Source organism: Phocoena phocoena, chromosome 9 (assembly GCF_963924675.1).
Source record: "Phocoena phocoena chromosome 9, mPhoPho1.1, whole genome shotgun sequence".
NCBI lineage: Eukaryota > Metazoa > Chordata > Mammalia > Artiodactyla > Phocoenidae > Phocoena > Phocoena phocoena.
In genome coordinates, this window is record NC_089227.1 from 93,674,169 (window position 1) to 93,698,986 (window position 24,818).

At 44.4% G+C, this 24,818-nt stretch overlaps 1 protein-coding gene across 1 annotated transcript in view; it reads right to left on the reverse strand.

Annotated features, from left to right (window-relative positions):
- Window positions 1-14,241, reverse strand: part of DENND11 (DENN domain containing 11) — a 42,966-nt gene extending 28,725 nt beyond the window's left edge. Inside the window, exon 1 of the mRNA XM_065884280.1 lies at window positions 13,974-14,241. Coding sequence (XP_065740352.1) covers window positions 13,974-14,241 — 268 coding nt within the window. The remainder of the gene's footprint in view (window positions 1-13,973) is intronic.
- Window positions 14,242-24,818: the final 10,577 nt, after the last annotated feature.

Here is a 24,818-nt window from a genome sequence, read left to right on the forward strand (position 1 = left end):
TTTCTTAATTATTTAACATATGTACAACCGTCCTACCACTTTTATTATGTTCCTATCTTTCTTCAATGTGTCACTGACAAAGTTTCTGAGTGTTGTGCCCCTCACCCCATCTTCCCCGCAAGCCCTGTGATTTTTACTGCATGATTTGCTAAGCACAGTGGTTTTTAGGAATGCGTATTTCACGTTATTGTGGAACTGACTTTACATAAAGCAAATATGGCAAAATGTCAACAAATGCGGAGTGATACATATATCTCAACAAATGCAGATTGACACATATATCTAAGTCAGGGATATATAGATTTTCACTGTACTATTCTTTCAACTTTTCTGAGGTTTAAAAAATTTCAACATATGAGAGGGAGACAAGATGGCAGAATAGAAGGACTTGAGCTTACCTCCTCTCACGAAAACACCAAAATCACAACTAACTGCTGAACAACCATCAACAAAGACTGGAAACTACCAAAAATGTATTCTACAAACAAAGACAAAGAAGCCAAAACGAGACAGTAGGAGGGGTGTTTTCATGATATAATCCAAACCCATACCCACCAGGTGGGTGACCCACAAATTGGAAAATAATTGTATCGCAGAGGTTCTCCCACAGGAGTGAGACTTCTGAGCTCCATGTCAGGTTCCCCAGCCTGGGGGTCTGGTGTTGGGAGGAGGAGCTCCCAGAGCATTTGGCTTTGAAGGCCATCAGGGCTTGAGTGCAGGAGCTAAACAGGACTAGGGGAAAGAGAGACTCCACTCTTGGAGTGTGCACACAAGGTTTCATGGGCACTGGGACCCAGGGCAAAGCAAGTGACTCCACAGGAGCCTGGGCAAGACCCACCTGCGGGTCGTGGAGGATCTCCTGGGGATGCAGGGGTCGGCTGTGGCTCACTGTGGGGGCAAGAACACTGGTGGAAGAGGCCCCAGGGAATATTCATTGGCATGAGCTCTCCCAGAAGTCGCCATTTTGGTACCAAGACCTGGCCCCACCCAACAGCAGACAGGTTGCCTAAAGTCATCCTGAGTGCACAGCCACCTCTAAACACACCCCTTGACATGGCCCTGCCCACCAGAGAGACAAGACCCAGCTCCATCCACCAGTGGGCAGGCATCAGTGCCTCCCACCAGGGAGCACAAGCCTCTGAACCAACCTCACCTAATGGGAGTAGACACCAGAAGCAAGAGGAACTACAAACCTGCAGCCTGAGAAACAGAGAACACAAACACAGCAAGTGAGACAAAATGAGATGGCAGAGGAATATGTTCCAGATGAAGGAACAAGATAAAACCCCAGAAGAACAACTAAGTGAAGTGGAGATAGGCAATCTGCCTGAAAAAGAATTCAGAGTAATGATAGTAAAGATGATCCAAGATCTTGGAAAAAGAATGGAGGCATGGACTCAGAAGATACAAGAAATGTTTAACAAAGAGCTAAAAGATTTAAAGAACAAACAAACAGAGATGAACAATACAATAACTGAAATGAGAAATACACTAGACAGAATCAATAGTGGAATAAATGAGGCAGAAGAATGAATAAGTGAGCTGGAAGAAAGTGGTGGAAATCACTGCCATGGAACAAAACAAAGAGAAAAGAATGAAAAGAAATGAGGACAATCTAAGAGACCTCTAGGACAATGTTCATCACACCAACATTTGCATTATAGGGGTCCCAGAAGAAGACAGAAAGAAAGGGTCTGAGAAAATATTTGAAGAGATAATAGCCGAAAATTTCCCTAACATGGGAAAGGAAACACTCCAGTCCAGGAAGCACAGAGGAGGCTAAACACGTGGAGGCTAAACAATATGCTACAACAAACCAATGGATCAATGAAGAAATCAAAGAGGAAATTAAAAAATACCTAGGGACAAATGAAAATGAAAGCATGAAGATATAAAACCTATGGGAGGCAGCAAAAGCAGTTCTAAGAGGGAAGTTTACAGCCATGCAATCTTACCTCAGAGAAAGGGAACCCCCATATGATTATCAGCTGATTTTTCAGCAGAAACTGCAGGTCGGAAGGGAGTGGCCTGATATATTTAAAGTGTGAAAAGGAAAAACCTACAACCAAGTATACTCTACCCAGCAAGGCTCTTGTTCAGATTCGACAGAGAAATCAAAAGCTTTACAGACAAGCAGAAGCTTAGAGAATTCAGCACCACCAAATCAGCTTCACAAAAAATGCTCAACGAACTTCTCTAGGCAGAAAAGAAAAAGCCACAACTAGAAATAAGAAAATTACAAATGGGAAAGCTCATGAAAGAAGAAAAAAGAAAATTACAAATGGTAAAGGCAAACATACAGTAAAGATAAGAAATTATCCACAAATATGGTATCAAAACCAGCAATTGTGAAAAGAGGTGAGTACAAATGCAGGATATTCGAAATGCATTTGAAATTAAGAGACCAGAGACTTAAAACAAATCTTGGATATATATATATATATATGTGTCTGTATATATATATATTTACATATATTTTATATGTATATTTATATATATATATAGAGACTGCTATATCAAAACCTCATGGTAACCACAAACCAAAAATCTATAATATATACACACACACAAAAAAGAAAAATCAATCCAAAAACAACTCTAACGATAGTCATCAAATCACAAGAGAAGAGATCAAAAGAGGAAGGGAAGAAAAAAAGACCTACAAAAACAAATCCTAAACAATTAACAAAATGGCAGGACTTCCCTGGTGGTCCAGTGGTTAAGAATCCACCTTCCAATGCAGGGGATGTGAGTTCGATCCCTGGTAGGGGAACTAAGATCCCTCATGCCACAGGGCAACTAAGCCCATGTGCTCTAGAGCCTGTGCGCCACAACTAGAGAGCTCATGTGTTGCGACTACTGAGCCCATGCACTCTGGAACCCGCACGCCACAACTACTGACCCGCACACTCTGGAGTCCGCATGCCACAACTAGAGAGCCTGCGCGCTGCAACTACTGAGCCCACGCACCACAACTAGAGAGAAGCCTGCGTGGGGCAACGAAGAACACACATGCTGCAACAAAAGATCCCACATGCCAAACGAAGATCCCATGTGCCGCAACTAAGACCCAACACAGCCAAATAAACAATTAACAAAACAGCAATAAGAACATACATATCGATAATTACCTTAAATGTAAATAGATTAAATGCTCCAACCAAAAGACACTGATTAGCTGAGTGGATACAAAAACAAGACCTGTATATATGCTGTCTACAAGAGACCCACTTCAGATCTAGGGACACATACAGACTGAAAGTGAGGGAATGGAAAAAGGTATTCCATGCAAATGGAAATCAAAAGAAAGCTGGAGTAGCAATACTTTTATCAGACAAAGTAGACTTTAAAATAAAGATTGTTACAAGAGACAAAGAAGGACACTACATAATGATCAAGGGATCAATCCAAGGAGAAGACATAACAATCATAAATATATATGCACCCAACATGGGAGCTCCTTATATATTAAGGCGAATGCTAACAGCCATACAAGGAGAAAGTGACAGTAAAACAATAATAGTGGGGGACTTTAACACTCCACTTACATCAATGGACAGATCACCCAGACCGAAAATCAATAAGGAAACACAGGCCTTAAATGACACATTAGACCAGATGGACTTAATTTATATGTATAGGACATTCCATCCAAAAGCAGCAGAATACACATTCTTCTCAAGTGCACATGAAACATTCTCCAGGACAGATCAGACGCTGGGCCACAAAGCAAACCTCAGTAAATTAAAGAAAACTGAAATCATACCAAGCATCTTTTCCAACCACAATGCTATGAGATCAGAAATCAACTACAAGAAAAAATTGCAAAAACACAAACACATGGAGGCTAAACAATATGCTACAACAAACCAATGGATCAATGAAGAAATCAAAGAAGAAATTAAAAAATACCTAGGGACAAATGAAAATGAAAGCATGAAGATACAAAACCTATGGGAGGCAGCAAAAGCAGTTCTAAGAGGGAAGTTTACAGCAATGCAATCTTACCTCAGGAAACAAGAAAAATCTCAAACAACCTAAACTTGCACCTAAAGCAACTAGAGAAAGAAGAACAAACAAAACCCAAAGTTAGTAGAAGGAAAAAGATCAGAGCAGAAATAAATGAAACACAGAAAACAATAGAAAAGATCAATGAACTGAAGAGCTGGTTCTTTGAAAAGATAAAATTGATAAACCTTTAGCCAGACTCATCAAGAAAAAAAGGGAAGGGGCTCAAATCAATAAAATGAGAAACGAAAAAGAAGTTACAACTGACACCACAGAAAGAGAGTCATAAGAGACTACTACAAGCAACTATATGCCAATAAAATGGACAATCTGGAAGAAATGAACAAATTCTTAGAAAGGTACAGTCTTCCAAGACCAAACCAGGAAGAAATAGAAAATATGAACAGACCAATCACCAAGTACTGAAATTGAAACTGTGATTTAAAAAATTCCAACAAACAAAAGTCCAAGACCAGATGGCTTCACAGGTAAATTCTTCTATCAGACATGTAGAGAAGAGTTAACACTTATCCTTCTGAAACTCTTCCAAAAAACTGCAGAGGAAGGAACACTCCTAAACTCATTATATGGGGCCACCATCACCCTGGTACCAGAAGAAGACAATGATATCACAAAAAAGAAAATTACAGGCCAACATCACTGATGAACATAGACACAAAAATCCTCAACAAACTACTAGCAAACCGAATCCAACAATACATTAAAAGGATCATGCACCATGATCAAGTGGGATTTTTCCCAGGGATGCAAGGAATTTTCAGTATCTGCAAATCAATCAGTGGATACACCCTGTTAACAAATTGAAGAATAAAAACTATATGGAAAAGGAAAAGCTTTTGACAAAGCTTTTGACAAAGCTTTTGACAAAGCTTTTGACAAAATTCAACACTCATTTATGATAAAACTCTACAGAAAGTAGGCACAGAGAGAACCTACCTCAACATAAGGCCATATATGACAAACCCACAGCTAACATACTCAACAGTGAAAAGCTGAAAGCATTTCCTCTAAGATCAGGAACAAGATAAGGATTTCCACTCTCACCACTTTTATTCAATAGTTTTGGAAATCCTAGCCATGGCAAACAGAGAAGAAGAAATAAAAGGAATCCAAACTGGAAAAGAAGTAAAATTGTAACTGTATGCAGATGATATGATACTATACATAGAAAATCCTAAAGATGCTACCAGAAAACTACTAGAGCTCATCAATGAATTTGGTAAGGTTGTAGGATACAAAATTAATACACAGAAATCTCTTGCATTTCTATAAACTAACAGCGAAAAATCAGAAAGAGAAATTAAGGAAACAATCCCACTTACCATCGCATCAAAAAAATAAAATACCTAGGAATAAACCTTTCTAAGGAGGCAAAAGACCTGTACTCTGAAAACTATGAGATGCTGATGAAAGAAATCAAAGATGACACAAACAGATGCAAAGATATACCATGTTCTTGGATTGGAAGACGCAATATTGTCAAAATGCCTATACAAACCAAGGCAATCTACAGATTCAATGCAATTCCTATCAAATTACCAATGGCATTTTTCACAGAACTAGAACAAAAGAATTTTCAATTTGTATGGAAATATAAAAGACCCCAAATAGCCAAAGCAATCTTGAGAAAGAAAAACAGAGCTGAAGGAATCAGGTGCCCTAACTTCAAACTATACTACAAAGCTACACTAATCAAAACAGTATGGTACTGGCACAAAACAGAAATACAGATCAATGGAACAGGATAGAAAGCCCAGAAATAAACCCATGCGCCTATGGCCAATTAATTTAAGAAAAAGGAGGCAAGAATATACAGTGCAGAAAAGACAGTCTCTTCAATAAGTGGTGCTGGGAAAACTGTACAGCTATATGTAAAAGAATGAAATTAGAACATTCTCTAACATCATACACAAAAATAAACTCAAAATGGATTAAATACCTAAATGTAAGACCAGATACTATAAAACTCTTAGAGGAAAACATAGGCAGAATACTCTTTGACATAAACTGCAGCAATATCTTTTTGGATCCACCTAATGAAAATAAAAACAAAAATAAACAAATGGGACCTAATGAAACTTAAAACCTTTTCACAGCAAAGGAAACCATAAACCAAATGAAAAGACAACCCACAGAATGGGAAAAAATATTTGCAAACAAAGTGACTGACAAGGGATTAATCTCCAAAATGTACAAACAGCTCATGCAGTTCAATATCAAAAAAGCAAACAGCCCAATCAAAAAGTGGGCAGAAGATCTTAACAGACATTTCTCCAAAGAAGACATACAGATGGCAATAGGCACATGAAAAGATGCTCAACATTGCTAATCATTAGAGAAATGCAAATCAAATCTGCAATGAGATATCACCTCACACCAGTCAGAATGGCCATCATCAAAAAGTCTACAAACAATAAATGCTGGACACAGTGTGTAGAAAAGGCAACCCTCCTACACTGTTGGTGGGAAGGTAAATTGGTACAACCACTATGGAGAACCACCTGGAGGTTCCTTAAAAAACTACCATATGATCCAGCAATCCCACTCCTGGGCATATATCTGGAGGAAACCATAATTCAAAAAGATACATGCACCCCAATGTTCACTGCAGCACTATTTACAATAGCCAAGACATGGAAGCAACCTAAATGTCCACTGACAGATGAATGGATAAAGATGTGGTACATATCAATATATGCAGTGGAATATTATTCAGTCATAAAAAAGAATGAAATAATGCCATTTGCAGCAACATGGATGGACCTAGAGATGATCATACTAAGTGAATTAAGTCAAAAAGGGAAAGACACATACCACATGATATCACTTATATGTAGAATCTAAAATATGACACAAATGAACTTATCTACAAAACAGAAACAGATTCACAAGCTTTGAAAACAAATTTATGGTACCAGAGGGGGAAGGTGGGGGGGGGGGGAAGGGATAAATCAGGAGTTTGGGATTACTACTATATATAAAATAGACAATCGGGCTTCCCTGGTGGCACAGTGGTTGAGAGTCCGCCTGCCGATGCAGGGGACGCGGGTTCGTGCCCCAGTCCGGGAAGATCCCACAGGCCACAGAGTGGCTAGGCCCGTGAGCCACGGCCGCTGAGCCTGCGCGTCCGGAGCCTGTGCTCCGCGACGGGAGAGGCCACAACAGTGAGAGGCCTGCGTACCGCAAAATAAATAAATAAATAAATAGATAGATAGATAATCAACAAGGATCTATTGTACAGTACAGTGAACTCTACTCAATATTCTGTAATAACCTACATGGGAAAAGAATCTGAAAAGTAATGGATATATGTATAACAGAATCACTTTGCTGTACACTTGAAACTAACAAGACTGTAAATCAACTATACCCCAATATAAAAAAAATTAAATTAAAAAATTTCAACATATGACTTAAGAAACATAACTGAAATAAGAGATGCAAAAAACCATAAGCTAAGCATAAAGGACTTTGCAAAAGCAAAAAATAATTGAGACAATGTGTTATATTTAAGGGGATGAAACAGCATGATGGCTAAAGGTCATCCTTTAACAGAAATAGTACACTAGTCTCAAAGATTAGAAACCCGTTTATATATGAAACTTGTAAGAGGCTTAAAGGAAAGTGATTTGGCAGAAATAACAATCCTTGTCGTGAGCCATTTAGGGCCAGAAAAACCTCACACAGAACGCTACCTACCTCAGGCTCAGCCTTCACACTCAAAGCCATTTGGTTTTCCACATTTCCTCACCACACTTTAGGAACACAGCCAGGGAGCTGGGGCCTGGCAAGACTGAACAGAAGGGCTCATCCCAGGGGTAGGCAATCAAAGAGAGGAGTCAACACTGACAAGTGCCTTATTTCCTGACTTGCTCTCCTTCCATCTCCATGTCCCCCCTTGCCTTGGGCCCATCACAGGTACCCAGAGGCCCTACCTAGCCTCTAGGAGGGATGGACATGACCGCACGAGGAACAAACGTGGCAATCTGCTTTGTGTACATTCAGCCAGTCATTCAGTAAATATTGGTGGAACATAACTTGGCAGCCCAGTGCCAGATTCTGGGCTCAGGCAAAGGGATTTGGGCTAACAGATTACTGAGTTGGCGGCTCAGGTACCCAGGGAAGCCACAGGGCAATGCTGAGCCTGGCTGTAGATGCAGAGATGGTCTGAACCTCGTGGCCCTGTGTGCCAGGGCCTCCCAGAGCTGATGTTTCACAAGCCCCAACGCTAGGTGAGATATACTCTGTCCTATCTACATACAGGGCTGCCTCTGCCTTCTATTTCTGTTGAAATGTGAAATGACCACACCCCCAAGCATATTTGGATTTCATCAACCACCATCTCTCCAGGGAGAACAGATATTAGCTGCTACTGCTGCTGCCTGTTAAGAAAGCTAATCTCAGAATATTTTAAATGGAGAAGGCAATGATCTTGAACCAAAATAATCTCTGTCTAGTGGGAAATACGGGGCTTTCCTTCCTCCTTTTCTCCCTCCGTGTTGGGTGGTTCCCAATCAAGAATTTCCTCCTGAGCCCTTGATTTCATAAGCAGTGGCTACCTCCGCTCAAGGTCCTGTTACAGCTCCTCTGACCTCAAGAGTGGAGCTCTGTACCAGCTCTCCCCTCTCCAGTGCGCTGATTTTTACTCTTTCCAGCAGCTCTGCCCATCGGCATACACACAAGCCCTGAATAAAGGCAAGAATCCAGGTGTACTTGTGGTCCCCACTTTTGCAGGAGGCCCCCAAATCCCAGAGATGGAAGAAACCTCAGAAGCTTATGTGGTTCAGACTCTAACGCCAGAAAAGTCGACAACTCTGGGTCTTAAATAGTTTTGAATTGTCTTACCACCACCTAGGATGAGAGTATATGCAAAGGAAGAAAGAGTCAGTATAAAGAAACCTGAGGCAGGAAGAAATTAATCCTGGTGATTTCAAGTCAGCCATATGCCAACCCATGGCTGAATTCCAATGCATTAATTTTACATGGAAGAAACTTTCCATTTCACGGGCCCCATATCATTTTGCGCCAGGCAGTGGTGTGGTGTGATGTGGGAAGAAGCACAGGAATTCTGCCCGTCTCTGCTCTGTGACTTAATATGACCTAACTGCCCTGTGCCTCTGTTTTTCTCATCATTACAGAGCAGACTGTTGAAAGGATTAGCTAGCTCCTGGTCCACGGTGGGCACTCAGTAAGTGGTGGTTGTTTTGATTCCCACTCCTACTCTAGTTTCCATCCACCTTCAAGAGGAGAAACAGAAGTCCCTGCAGCTGGTGATCAATTGACTTCTCCCTGAAAACCACAAGCAGGTGAATCACCAACAGCCTGAGAAAGAGTTTGCCAATGTGGGAATTACTGAAATTCACCACAGTTGTATTCCACCGACATCTGATAGAAACTACAGAGAAAGGACGCGGCAGACTTAATCATTCGAACCGGCCTTCTCTTGGCCCCTTTGAGCTGGTCATTCGTAGGACTGCTCTTTGAGACTCAAAATGGCGCTCCAAATTTTCCATTCTCATTCTGCTTTGTCACTTTCCCACCAGTGGCTGGAGCCATTTAGTATTGCATGAGTCAGATGACCTGGGCAGCCCTCCAAGTTATGCCTCAGATGCTACACCTGGCCCTGTCTCGCCGTGCCTCCACATTGCCATTGTTTAAAAGAAAATGCCTGTATTCTGCTGACTATACGCAGAATGTATGGGGGTTAAAATTAGCGTATGTGAGTGATTTGAAATACTACGCTCATTTAACGGGAACACAGAAGCATTTTGATGCACTAAATAGGGGCTTAGCTGTAATTCAGGCACTGGCTAGAGGTTGAGGGAGGAACAGGTAATTCATCCCTAATCAGGAAGAACAAAGGAAAAAGAGACTTCTTACAAACCGCAGCAGGTTTTCCTCTGCTCAGCCATCCCAACACAAACACGCACAGCATAGGAATTTCCCCCATCACAAAATAACTCTGGGGAAAATGCAGCTGTTGAAAGTGAATCTCTTATAAAGAAACAGTCCAGTGACGCTGATTCACAGGTGTCGTACACTGCAGATCCAGAGCTCTAGCTACCTCAGGCCCACACACAAGCCCTCAGTCACACGGTGAGACAGCTATGTCACCTTCATAGAGGGGATGGGGGAAGCAGGCTGATTTCCAAGTGTGACAGTGACTTTTCCCTTAATTAAGCGGACAAAAGGACGAAAATCTTACCAGAGACCCAAAGAAGAGAATCAAAATTAAAACCCAAAGCTCTAAATAATGGGTTGGACACAATGAAAAAGCAGGATTCTGGCTGCCAACCTCTCCCACTTGGCTCCCATAGTCGGCATCTGGGCCTGGTTTCAATAGCAGCTTTGTAGCCCACATGGCCGGCACCACCACCATCCCAGGGACTCCCTGCTCCAGAAAAAGACTGAGTGTGTCAGGGAGTGAGTGAGAGAGAGAGACAGGGGAAGGAGAGTGTGTGTGAGAGAGCGAGAGCCTCTGCCTCACTTGACCCTGAAGCTCCTACAGGCCTCACAACATCGGTAGATCCAACAACCATAATTTTCAAACCGTGACTCCAATGAAAATAACATTCTTTATGGCCCCAGCCTCTTCTCTGATTCTTTCTACAGATGCCCAACCCAAAATTAGTATCCAAAAATACAGGAGAATTACTCTTATTCCCATTCACCGGTCTGAGGATCACTGGGCACATCCCTGCCCAAGAGTGTGTGAGTGTAACCAGAATCCACTCCTCTCTCACACCTCTCTCAGCACCCAGACCACGCACACCCTGACAGATGAACCACGGCTGTGGATTCTCTCCTCCCCCATCCCCTCTTGTACTCTCGCAGGCACATGTGCCAACAGTTCCCTATACCAGGTGGGAAGATGAATGAAATACCCATGGCCTGGGCAGCAGATGACTGGGGAGGTTTGGGGAGAAGGGAGGAGCTCCTGGGGAACACTGAGGACACAGCTGGGAGACACATGGGGAGCAGACAGGTAAGCGCAGAAACTCTAGACAGTTTCTCCCATGGAAGAACTTCTGTGATATGTTCTGATTTGGGTAAAGAAGCCAGTCTTCACTTTACTACTTTGGGTATCACGGGCTAAGGAAGGCAAAAGCCTTGGTGGACCAAGATTAAATAATAACACATAGCAGACCTGCCTCCGTAGCAGAATGAGGAAGACACTGAACTATTAAAACTGGGAGAGGTAAGTCTGGCCCCAGCGACGTCTCCCACTCACTGGGCATCCAAGGGCCTCCATCTCCCCTCTCCAGACCGCGATTTCCTCAACCTTCACCCAAGGGACACTCCACGGGCTCTCTGAGGCCCCTGTCCTAGCGTCAGACCTTTGCAGCCCTGGGAACCCCAGTAGCATTCATTCATTCCATCTTCTACTCTTAGAATTATACTGCGCCATATAATTTTTACTTGCTATAGGTACTATCACAATTTTTTACAGGAAGTAAAGTGCCAATTGGGACTGAGAAGATGACAAGAGAGTTATGAGCAGGAAACAGCAGCTTTCCAAAAACAAAACAAAACAAAACCATCAACCAAAGTTAAAAACACACTCTCTCCCCTCCCGCACTCCTTCTCAGCCTCTCCCCTCTCTGCACCCAGTAGGATAAAAAGTTAGGGGCCAGAGGTTCAGGCAGTGCTGTATTCTAGAAAGACAACCAGACTCAGAGTCAAGTATTTATTGGCTAGTTAATATTTCCAAGTTACTTAATCATCCTTGGCTATAAACGATCATCAAATTACAATGGTGATGAGAATTAGATGAAAAACCATTATAGGGGACTTCCCTGGTGGCGCAGTGGTTGGGAATCCGCCTGCCAATGCAGGGGACACGGGTTCGAGCCCTGGTCCGGGAAGATCCCACATGCCACGGAGCAACTGGGCCCGTGCGCCACAACTGCTGAGCCTGTGCTCTAGAGCCTGCGAGCTACAACTGCTGAGCCCGCATACCACAATACTGAGGCCACGCGTGCCTAGGGCCCGTGCTCTGCAACAAAGAGAGGCCAACACAATGAGAAGAGCACTGCATCGAAGAGTATCCCCCTGCTCGCCGCAACTAGAGAAAGCCTGTGTGCAGCAACGAAAACCCAACGCAGCCAAAAATAAATAAATACAAATTAAAAAAAAAAGAAAAACCATTATAGTAAAATGCCTGCACAAAGCAAGTGTCCAAGTGTCAGTTAAATCCCTTCTTTCCACACTAACCTTAATCTGAAACCCATTACAAATACATACTTGTGCATGTGTGCACATCACATGTACACACAAATACTCCATATACACATACCCACAAAATCATGCTCACCAGCTGTGATTGACAAGGCAGGGGGAGGGTTCCAATTCTGTGGTGCTTTTCAATGTTATTAACTCCATCTGTGGTTAGTGTAGGATTTTTTTTTTTTCTTCTCCTCTTCCCCTCTCTAGGCTCTACCGCCAGAGCGACCACTGCTAAATCAGACCCTGTTAGCGCTTTCTCTCCATTTCTTCTAGTTACTCTTAAACACTTTCCAGAATGAATCTCATGCTCACATCTATTTACTGTATGTAGGTGATGGGGCAGGGCATAAGGAGTATTATTAGTTACAAAGTAGTATCTGTTTTTGTCTAGCAATAAAGGTTACTCTGATCGAAAAAAGAACAGGTTTTCTGTCTGGGAGTCCCAACCATACATGAGTCAACCAGCCTATGTGATGAGCATTAAAAAAAAGAAAAAGAAAAATAGAAAATGCCAGTATGCACTACATGTAAAAGGGGTTAATACCATTTCATGAAACTTCTGTTTCAGTTACGTATGTGAGCACACTGATTGGTATGTAAAATGAATTTCATATGGTGGGTCACAGTCAAAAATGTTTGAAACCCACTGGGATGGGGCCAAGGAATAAGCAGGAGTCAGAAAGGCCTAGTCTCCCCACAGCTGTTCCTACTTCTTCCTGGGTCTTGCTGGTTTATAATCCTCCCTGGATTGTATCTTCTGCCATCCCAAGACCCTCACCCTTTTTCCTCCCACTCCAGCGCACAGTATCAAGTTTTTCAGAATGGCTTCCACACCTCATCCTTGCCAGACCAGGAAGGGAACTCCGGAAAGAAACTGTTCTGTTTTTTTTTTTCCCCTAATAGACACTCCACATTCCAGCAACCTCAGTGGAGTTAGGATAGAAAGACACACCTGCGCTTTCTTAAACCCTAGAACCAAGACTACAGCTCTCATCCCTCCAATCCTGAGAGCAGGGTCTTTCCCCGACTACCTAAGGCTCTCGGAGGGAGGTGTTTACTCAACCACTTTTGAACCCCATGAATTCTCTCACCAGTAAAATGCACACTTCCTTACTGGATGGTCAGGGTAAAGCCTACCTGAGGAGGCTTCTCTTTTCACCGGTCTCCAGCTTAATCCCTCAGTGCCACCCTTTAATGCTCCAGGCATCAATTCCTCAAAATAATACCGTCAGAGGGAGTGAACTTGGCCGCTCACAAAGTTACCGTGCAGGGAGGGATGGGGAGCAAGGGCGGGAAACAGAGAACACTGAAGCTGAGGACGCTCAGTTTCGGACGGAATTCACCTGGGGGGCGTTCCTCCTCTTCAAGGGAGAAACCTTTTAAGCGAGCCCGAAACAAAAACAAAAGCCAGCGTGCCTGTGGCCACAAACGAGATCCTCTGTCAGCGGAGAAGCGCAAACACGACTGTGGGGACGGGCGCGCGGGCTGGGGATCCGCTGAGAGGCAGCGGGACGCAACGGAGACGGGGTCAGAAGCGCAGGGAACAAAGCCCCACGCCCCGACCTCCCGGGGGCACCGGGCTCGCCCGAGGCAGCCAGGTCGGCACGGAGGGGATTGCACGTGTGCGGGTGCGCGCGCAGCGAGCCCCTCCCCCGCCGCCCCCGAAGCCCAGTGGGCGGCGACCCTCTCCCCGCCCGCGGTCTCGGAGCGGCTCTCACCCGAGCGGGGGTCGAAGGTGACCACGAACACGGCCACCACCTGGTCCTCCTCCACGTCGCCCAGCTCCAGACGCCCGGGCTCCAGCAGCACCTGGGAGGCACCCAGCTCCTCGGGCTCCCGCCTCCTCGGCGGCTCCGTGGCCGCCCGGCCGCCCCCGCCGCCGCCCCAGCCCCGGACTCCAGCCTGCTGGTCCGGAGCCAGCGGCGGGGAGACGGCGGGGCCCTCGGCCCAACGCAGCAGCGGCGCCGCGTCTCCCCGCTCCACCATGGCGAGGTGAGGTGAGGCGAGGCGAGGCGAGGCGCGGCGGCGAGGAGGAGCCGCGGGCGGCGAGGGGCGGGCGCAGGGGCGGGCTGCGGGAACTCCTCTCGCCGGAGGGCGGGCGGCAGGCCGGCCGGGCCTCCGCGCTCACGCCGCGCCTCCGCAGCCCCAGGCCCTCACCTGCCCCGGCCGCCCCGCCCCGCCCCGCCCCGCGCCGCGCCCGCCGCCCTCCCACCCAGCTCGGCGGAGTTGCGATCCTGCCAGAGGACGCGTTCTCCCTACGGGCTTCGCTGAACTGCGTGCCTGGTTTGAGACTTCACGGATGCATCTGCGCGCCCGGGGATAGGAAAAGTGCGGTGACATGGGCGCGCAGCCACTTGGAGCTGTCTACCTGCGCCTTCTCACCTAGGATTCCGTGGGATGACTGTACCGCCGTGAGCTGTTATACGCCAGCATGATTTTGAAAGTCCTCTGGCCATATGGACCGTGACAGATAGGTGTTACATAACCCTGGATGTGTGTTCAGAGCTTCCGCCGTGCCGGGAGTGAAGCAGAAGCGGGGAGCCCCGGCTGCCCGCGTTGTTTGCGCTTGGGACGTGGCCTGATCCGCTGAAGCTTTGGTGTCTGGCCTGGAGTAGTGTATGTAGCACCCAGTCGGTGTGCCCTTGAATGAGCTGCATAGTGCCTGACCCTGGCCTTCCTGGACCCTGCTTGGGGCTCCCCATCCGTTTCAGTGACTTAGTCTCTACAGAGAGTGGTGGACGACGGTCACTTACTTGCCCTTGGGGGGGCGTGGGGGAGAGGTTGATAAATACAGCCAAGATGAAAGCAGCCTCCATTCTTCAGGGTAAAATGCTGCATAGATTCTTTTATTGTTGTGTCATAGATTTTTGTCTGGAAGCAGCAGCCTTGGGTAGTCATTGATGATCTCCTTGGGAAGGGGGGTTAAATCATCTTATCATTGCGTGTCTGGTACACAGATATCACTCTTCATCAACACCCCCCGGGTAACGCCTAGTGTCCTTCTGAGGGCCGGCAAACCCCAGGCCTTCCTGAACCTTGGAGGAATTGGGTGTCTGAACAAGTCTCTCTCCTCACTTCATTCTTTCTCACTATTTTAGTGGCTATTCCTGTTTCTTTTTCCCACCTCCTCTAATTACTTAACCACCAGATTTACCCCAAGGGGTGAGGCATTCAAAATGTTACTTCTAAATATAAAATGGGGAACTCTTAAAAAAATCCTTAATCCATTTCCAAAGCCATCAGCTTTAGTCCGACTTTCCTTTTTTTTCCAAGGGACTTCCTTTTCCTGACCTTTTGTGTGAGCCTCCCCCCAGCCCCGAATTCCCTAGTTTAATACCCTCAAGCTGTATATATATATGAAGAAATAAACTCATAATCTCCATCCCAATCGATTTTCTGTATAAACAGAAGACCAAAATGTCCAAACCCTAAACCTAGCGCCTTTTCCAATCTTCATTTAAGCGTGTGTTCTAGCTCACCAGCAGTCAGGTCAATCTTCAGACCCTAGTGCCTTGCATAACGGGTGCTCGACAAATATTTGTCAACTAAGCAAATGAATGAAAGTAGAGACTTAAACCTCTGCACAACCGGCCCCCTCCTGCCAGGCTTAACCTAGTATCTTGCACATAGTGGGTGTTCAAAAATGTTAATGACGCTGTTGGCACTCTGCTTGACATACATTCACAGACTGAGAGAGGCCCTGTGCCTGACCATCAGATTCATCATCTCTGTGTCTACTGAATTTCATGAGATGATAGGAAGGGAATTAATTGCACTTAGCTATTAGAATAGATCTGGTGGGAAACTAGTGTTAAGGGCAATAAGAAATGAAGGTCGGTCACATTCAGAGACCCTCGGGTAATGTTAAATTTTTTAATGAGTTCCCCTAGAATCCCGTACGTCTAAATTTTAAGATAAAATTATTTCACTTTTACAAATAATATATCTACATTATGTAAAACATATAAACTAGATCTACTCTATATAAATATCTCTACAATAAAAACACAATGTACATAAAATACATTATATAAAAGTACTTTTGATCTATCATCTCACCGCTGAATTGGCCCCTAAGAAGATTTTGCTTATCCTGTCTCATCCGTTCTAGGATGCAAAATTTCTCACTTGTTAGGATTGCTATGGCGACTTATAACTGCTGCTGGCCCCACTGAGGTCCGGGTCTCACCAGGGAGATTTGTGTTTGCTTTTGTCAGCCATCTGGAGGCACCACCAACCAGAGACTTCTCTGAGTTAAATTCTCTGCTGGAGGTTCCTTGGACCACGCTGGTAGTGTGAATTCAAAATACAAGCTAGTGCGAGCCCTGCCTTTTAATTCCTAGGTGAGATTTTTTTCTTCTCTGCACCCAATGACAAAGTTGAGACAAGAAGTCTTCCTTGCCTGGCCCTCTCTGCGTGGGAGGTTTACTTGGCAAAGTTGTGTAGGGGGTATCATATTAGGCTCCCCATCATGGGCATTTTTTATTCTTAGTGGCATGTAAAAATAATGGTATAATAATGGTATGTCTTAAAATAAATGATAGATTTAGTTGTTTTTCTTTTCTGTGTTTACATGTTGAAATCATACTGTATATCAATTTTGTATTCTTTTTTCCCCCTTAATATCAGACTGTGAACAGTTCGCCGTTCTATTAGAAAGTTTTATATGCATCATTTTAATTCTTTCTCTTGTATGTGTGTTTGAAAATTTATTTACTTAACCATTCTCATTGTTAGACAATCAAGCTCTTCCCTTTTTTGTTGTGCTTAAATTTCACTCTGAACTAACACTAGGTTCCTATTCTATGCCGAGTCCAGCTGTGAAGAAAACAGACATCCCTTTGCATCAAGCTTATAGCCCAGCAGGGGAGGCAGCTATCAGGCAAAAAATGAAATCTAGAAGGAGGGGGTGACAGGCAGGGCAAGTACAATCAGCTCTTCAGGCTGCTGACATGACAGATTGCCAGAGGTGGCCGTACTGGATTAAGGTGTATCCATGTTTTGATTGTACTGCCAAATTGTTGATTCCCAAGTGAACAAGGGCATCAGTCTCATTTCCCTCTTGTCCCAGTTAGATAGTGCCATTTAAAATCTTTTTTTTTTGGGCCAATTGTCAGATGACCATGGCATTTTGTTTTAGTTAACGTTTTGTGACTGAATCTAATCATGGTTTCGAAATACATGTTGGTGATTTGTGTTTCCTCTTCAGAGGACTGTCTGAAGACACGGTCCGAAGAATTGTTATCAATTTGCATGAGTTCTTTATGCAGTAAGAATATTAATCTTTTGTCATAATTTTTGTTAATATTACTTCCAATTTGCTGTATGGTTTCAATGCTACTTAATTGCTTTATGAAATATAGAAGTTCTAAATTTTATGTCATCAAGCTTATCAATTCTTTTTGTGATTTCTCACGTTGCTTTGACATTTATAAAGTTGTTCCCCTCCCAGAAATTTGATCGACCTTCACTTTTATTTTCTTCCAGTTATTTATGATTGATTTTCCACATTTGATCTCTTCATCTCTTCATTGTTTATATTGATATGTGTTAGGAAGTGAGGCTCTAAAATATTTAATATTACTGATATTTACTAAGCTATATATTCTTCACCACTGACCTGCCTATTCTACATACAATTTAAAGTTCTATTTCTAGGAGAGGTAGTCTTCTCTGTTTACTCTTTTTAAAAAATCTTCAGCTATTTCTTTGACGATGATTTTTCCATGTGAAATTTAAAATCATTTTAGCCAGTTTCAAAAAAATGTGATCTTTGTTCATTTGAAATTGCATGAGAATTACAGTTGACCCCTAAGCAACACAGGTTTGAAGGGCGCGAGTCCACTTATGTGTGGGTTGTCAGTAGTAGACACTACAGTGCTACGCCATCTGTGGTTGGTTGAAAGCACAGATGGGGACCCACGGATGCAGGGGAGTCTCAGATACAGAGGGCCGACTGTAAGCTACATGCGGATTTTTGACAATGCTGAAGGTTGAGCCCCAGCCCTTGCACTGTTCAAGGGTCATCTGTACATATTTACTGGAGAAGGGTCAACATCTTTATATAACTAAGCCATTTTATTTGGCCAGGCAGTCTTCCATCCATGTGAGGAATACGTTGCTCTGCCTCCATGATCAGTCTGCATAATTAGTGGACCAGGGCAAATACCAGTGGTCCAGACAGGAGTCCAGATTGTGGGACAAGCTGAGGTGTAACAGGGTGAAATTTAGAATGTGAATGGAGGAGACACATTTACTTTATACATTAGCCACACAGCTATAACGTCAGCCCCATCTACCCTGAATCATCTGTGCTTCGGGCACTTGTTGGCAGGATCCAAGTTGAAAGCACAGTAAATCACATACTACAGAGGCCGAGCTCCGGTTGAGCCATAAATGGTGTAGGGATTAATAGAATAGAATATATATTCAAAATTACTAAGTTATTTAAAATCCACACATCCCTCCCTTTTAGGCCTCTGAAATTTGCAATGGAGTTGGAAATTAAACATCTGAAACCTCGTAAAAGGTACCCATTCTGCGGTAGTGTCCATCATAAGGGTACACAGAACACATAGTGTGTGCCTTGATTCACAGCACCTACTGTGTGCCAAACCTTACTCCAGGTAATGGAAAAACAGCGTCAAGCAAGAGTTAAGTCCCTGTCCTCATGGAATTTAGATTCTCTTGGGGGTGGGATGAGGGAGACAATGTTTTAAATGAACCATTGAATATATAATATATGATGTAGTGGTAAGTGCTGTGAAGAAATGTGAAACAGGGTGAGGGACCAGAGAATGGGTGACGGGGTTGATGCGGAAGACCTCTCTGATAAATGACCTGTGAGCAGACAACTGAAGGAAGCGATGGGGTGAGTGAGACACGTGGGAAAGGTTTTGGCGTTTGGAGGAACAGTGAGGAGACTAGAGCAGAGAGCGGGTAGCAGGAATCAGACAGGTTGTTGGGTGGATCCTATGGCCCTGGGGGGCCTTGTAGAGGGGCTGGCTCCGTATTCTGAGTGAAATGGGAGTCCCTGGAGGATGTGAGTACAGGATCCTTTTAGGAGGATCCCTTTGGCTGCTGGGTAGAGAGGGGCTGGGGGAAAGCAGGGGATGCCAGTAGGAGGAGGCTGAGAACTGAAAGAATTTCTCATAGGTTGGATGCACAGCTGCAGAGAAAGAGAGGAGTCAACGATCACTCGCAGATTTTTGGTGTTTCCATTTACTGGGAAATGAAAAAATTGCGGGAGGAATAGGTGTGGTAGGAAAGATCAGGAGTTTGTTTTCGGGCGTGTTGAGATTGAGATGCCTGTTAGACAACCAGAGGGAGATTTGATTAGGTAGCTGCAAGTCTGAAGTTCAACAGAGAGGTATGTGACGCAGATATCAATTCAAGGGTCACCAGCTTACAGATGGGGTTTAAAGCTATGGGCTGGATGACGTTCCAAGGAAGTGAGTGTACACAGAGAAAAGTTTGGGCGACTGAGCTCAGGGACCTCCAGAGTTCAGAGGTCAGGAGATGAAGAGGAGCGAGTGAAGTGATTCAAGCACATTCTGGACAGGTATATATAATATATATATTTGGCATATATATACATGGCAAAGATTAAATAATCAAATTGCATGCAGGACGTATAACGAGTAGCAATCTCCTTCTCCAATCCCCTATACCCACACTCTCTTCTGAGAGACTAATATTTTAAGTTTCTGTCTTTAGAGTTTCTGCTGGTCACCTCCTGTGGAAGAGCTTTAATTCCTAATCACATTTCAAAAAAATCATTAAAACCTTGCCTTGCTTAGTTTCATGAAGGCAAAACTTCAGTGTGGGGATCTTGTAATTGGGTCAGAAGTGTGAAGAAATGACTGAGAATGTTTGACCAATGCCTTGGGACTTCTTGAGTCCCACCCCTCAGAGCAGAGAGAGAGAATGAGTCAAGATTGAGGTACAGTAGGTCCAGCTCTGAGGATGTCTTCTCCATCCCTACTAATTTCTTCCCATTAAAGCAGTGAGTGTGTGTGTGTGTGTGTGTGTGTGTGTGCATGCACGCGAGTGTTGCGTATGTTGTGTGTGTGTGAGAGAGAGAGAGACAGAGGAGACAGAGATCTCGCCTCTGTGGCTGCAGGGCTGGCTTTGGACACAGTCACATAGGCAACTACTACCTGCTCTAATTTTAGAGAACCTGGGAATGGTCAAATGCCACTTAAATTCTCCTAACTGTGGCCCATAGAGAAAAGATCAGACTAATGAATCTGTATCATTTTAAACTATCTGCTCCTTAAAGTGTGGGCCGTACATCAACCATCTCTAAACTATTGGGATATGAGGTTAGAACTCTGTACCTGTTCTAAGAAGAATACTGTCTTGTGAGTGGACAAGTAGTATATCTGTTATAACAGCTATTTTGATGACTATCCTCTAGTTCTAGCAAATGGAAGACTCTGGCAAGAGAAGCAATTCATTAGAATCTGATTACTTATTACATAGTTATATAGTAGATTTCAAATAAATAGATTAATCTAAGGATTTTTACTAACGGCACCAAAGTATTCATGGGTGAAAGGACATGTTATCAGTGATCTGCTCTAAAATACTCCAGCACCCACCCCCAAGGAAGCTGCAGATGTAAACGAAACAAGACTGTAAAACTGCCCCCAATTTTTGAAACTAGGTTATTGGTACATCAGGACTCATTACACTATATTTCCTCTACTTTTGGTGTGTTTGAACATTTCCACAAGAAAAAGCAAAACAACAAGAAGAAAAGCATTCATGATAGACTCAAAAGATTTAAGATGACTTCCAGGCTTCATCTTACCCGGCCCACAGTCTTTCCTTGGAATTCTGTTCTGCTGGGAATGCTACTCATTAGACATAGATGTACAAGGACTTCAAAAGAAGAAATGTGGTGGCCAAATGTAAGTACCGCTAGTGAATATCGTTAATGATTGTCGTAATTATCGCTAGACTGACTGCGACCGACAGCCGCCGCTTCTGTGCACTCTCTCCTGGTGTGGGAAGGAGATCAAGAGAAGGTCCGCTTCGCGGTTCCTGGCTTTGCTGACCACCCTTGTCATGGGAAGAGAGCTGCTAGGAGTCAGGAGCACCTGAGACCCTTGATGGGATGGGTCCAGGCCCAGCACGTGCTCACCGTCACTGCTGCTGATGGATCTGTCCAGGGAGCTGAACAGTACACGTCGGTGATGAACATGTTCTGCTTTTTTCTAAGGTATTGCAAACATTGCAAGATAAGGGCAAGGAAGACAATGGGGTTGAAGTAGGAGGGACCCGAGAGATACCACTGCCTACTCGTCCCTTTCCTCAGTGAGCTCGAGATTATTCCTCCATATGTTGATGGGGTCCATGGGCCCTTGTCTGAGAACACTGGTGCTGCACTGTTGCCTCTATAGGGCACGTTCTGGGGATAAAAGTCAACTTCTCTCCTCCGCCACCTTGGAGTTCCCTCAAGTGTGTCTCTGGTCTTCAGATTCTAGGCCCAACAGTCCAAAGCCCAGAGAGTTGCTTTCAGCTTAAGCCTGCTTCAAGACTTCACTTCCCGTCCTGGAATCTGCCAGCTTCCCATTAAGCCTGGCAGTAAAAATGTCCAGTTCTTATCTGGGAAACCAGACCTCCCAATGGTTCCCAGTGGGGCAGTCCCATCAAATACATCATAATCCAGCATCGGTATTTTTTCAGAGTCTGGAATGAATCTTCAGTCTTCAGTAAATAATGTGGTAGAGCTTCGCTTTGACTTGTTCAAGCATTTATTACATTTCTCCCTCCTAACTGAGGAGACAATCAGGCTAGCATGTCCCTCCTTGGAGCAACAGACCCTCAAATATCTCATTTTCCGCGGCCTTAGCTTTACTTTTGCAAAGGAACAGTCTATCTCGAAGGTGAATGAATACAAGCTTCTACCTCCTGTGAATCCGATTTGAATTAGCTGGATTTTCCTGCTTCTGTCCTTCCCATCAGTGTCTCAGAGGCCTCAGAACTGAGGTTTGGTCAGAGCGGAGCTCTGAGTCTAGGAGCTTTCTCGTCACTCTGCAGTGTCTGCAGAAGGAGAGTTTCCCCCAAGCACACGGTTTGGGGAATCCAGCCCTAAGATGCAAAGCTGACCTCCTCCTTGTACCTCTTACTCCTGGGAACATTACCTTCCCGCTGTGCAGAAATCCCTATAGCAATATGAACAACATTCCACCTTCAAAAAAGTCAAATCCTGAGTATTTTAAACAAAATGAGATACATTAGTTTTACTTTCCCAAGTAAATTCAAAAACAGTTTATGGAACACCCACATATGTTCCACATTAAGGGAAAAATCCTCCCTCCTTTTCCTCTTATTGCCACAGGCTATTTGGGTTCCCCTTTTGACACCTCATCTCAACCGTGATGCTAAGCTTTGTGCCTGGGATGGATGCCTGTGGCATTAACATGCACTGGAGCAAAGATGGGATCTTTCACAATGTGAAGAGGCTAAGGACAGAGAAGAGAGTAAAGCATGACACCAGAAATAGTGGGGCTGCGTGCCAGAGGCCAGATGTGCACCTCCAGGGATTCCCTTGGGCCATCAAGGTCGGCAAGTGCCCAATTCTCATTGTTCTATTTTCCAAATCGGGAATATTCTTTTCGTACTTGTTATTATACCTTTCTTATTCTGAAGCCTTAGCCGCAATCATCTGCTGAGTGATAATATATGGATGGTGAATGGCACAAGTTATATACCATTGGTCATCACGGTGGCATAGTTGCCTCCCTAGGCAAACAGTGCAGTCATAAGTAAAGGGAATTGAGAATTCTAGCAAGGCAGAGAGGAAAGGCAGGGGTGATGATAAAAACCAGCCTGGCCTACTGGATAACACCCAATACACCAGCCCCTGTGCCCTGGCTGCAGGCCCGTGATACAGTCAGAGGGTTTCAGGTTGGTCCCATCCTTCCTGAGAACAGAGCAAGCCTCTAGCTGGCCTGGAGAGGTGACTAGCCACAACCTTGAGAGGGGACAACTGATCAGCACCAAGGCTGTAGTGAAGGAATTATATCACATGGCCCGCTGGTTTGTAAACAAGAAGCTCACCACGAAGCCCGGAATCTCAGTTAACAGGAATTTCTTTACCGGCCTCCCCTCCCTGTGGATGACTCTCTTTTCCTTGGCCCCTGTGGGATGGCAAGTGTCTGGCAAAGGTGAGCAGTGAGCTACCCTGTTGAGTGATTTGGAAAGTTTGCGTGGCCAGAGGGACTGGGGAAGGACAAAGGAATGATTGGGTGGCGTGCGCATCTACAAACAGCTGGGGCATGAGAAGGCGTTTAGCTGCAGAAACACTTTCCCAATCACCCCCACCCCAGTTACTCTTCACTTGGATTAACCTTATGAGTTCAGGTGGGAAATGGGAAAGGAGGGAGAAAAAAGAAAGGGGCGGAGGGATTGGTGAAGAGAGAGAAGGTGGAAGATGGGTGACAGGCAATGCGTAACCAAAGACCATCATGAGAAGGGACGTTGAATTTGTTTCAGTCAAGACCAAGCTCATCCTTAGCACCTCTCTTTGGGTCCACGTTTGTCATGTAAATAATTCCTCATGTCCAGTCCCTCCAGAGTCACCCCTGAGGGCACTGGGGGCTCCTGTACATCATTTTCCTTTTGCATGTCGTGCCTTTCACATGGTTTCTCCTACAAAGTGATATTGGTGGCCTTTTTTTTTCTTCAAAGAGCTTTTTTTTTTTTTCCCCTCTCCATAGGGGCCTCTCTGAGAAAGAAATTGAATAATGTATGTTAAAGATATCTAAACAGTAAGAAAACATATTTTACAAAATAAGGTGTCTGGGGCCCAAGTAATTGCTATTTTCAAGTGATACATATATCTGCTTCTCTGTTTGCTGATCTTTCTACCTTTCATTTTTTCAGTGTGAAAATGTGTCCGGTTCCCTAAAACCTTTAACTGCTAATACCTGGGGGTGGGCGGAGGGTGTGGAGGTGCCTGAATTAGGACAGGTGTGTCTGGCAGAGATCTCAGGTGTGTCTCTATTAGGGAGATGAACTCCCGCCAAGATATGTTAGCGGATGTTTAAGGATCATTATGATATCCAGGTGATACTGAGTTCTAAGGAACTGCTGCTAGCCACTGGGTAGGTGGGAACTGGGGGAGAGGAGAGGGTGATATTTCTAAATGGTAGGTGTAAAAGAGTGAAAATAATTTCTTTCCAATAATGAGCTCGTTCCCAGTGGGCGAATATGTATTTTTAAAGCCATGCTAAATTAAAGAATCCAACTGTTTCCCTAGTAATTTGTTGCACATGGGTTCAGGGAGACTGTGGGATATCCAGAAGCATTCTATACATAATTGGATTTAATTGCTCAAAGGGTTACTGGAGCCTTCTTTAATCAGAATGGAAATAAGGAGAAGCTGAGATCACACAGATACGTGGTACTTAAGTGAGTAAACCAAGGGTGTGTCTCCATGTAGCTGTTAGTTGGCAGAAGGAAAGCCGGGCTAGAGTTAGGGAACTTGCCAGGTTGCTTTCTTTTCTCCTCCTTATTTCTGCAGCTCTGTAGTGTTTCCTGCTGAGAGGTCT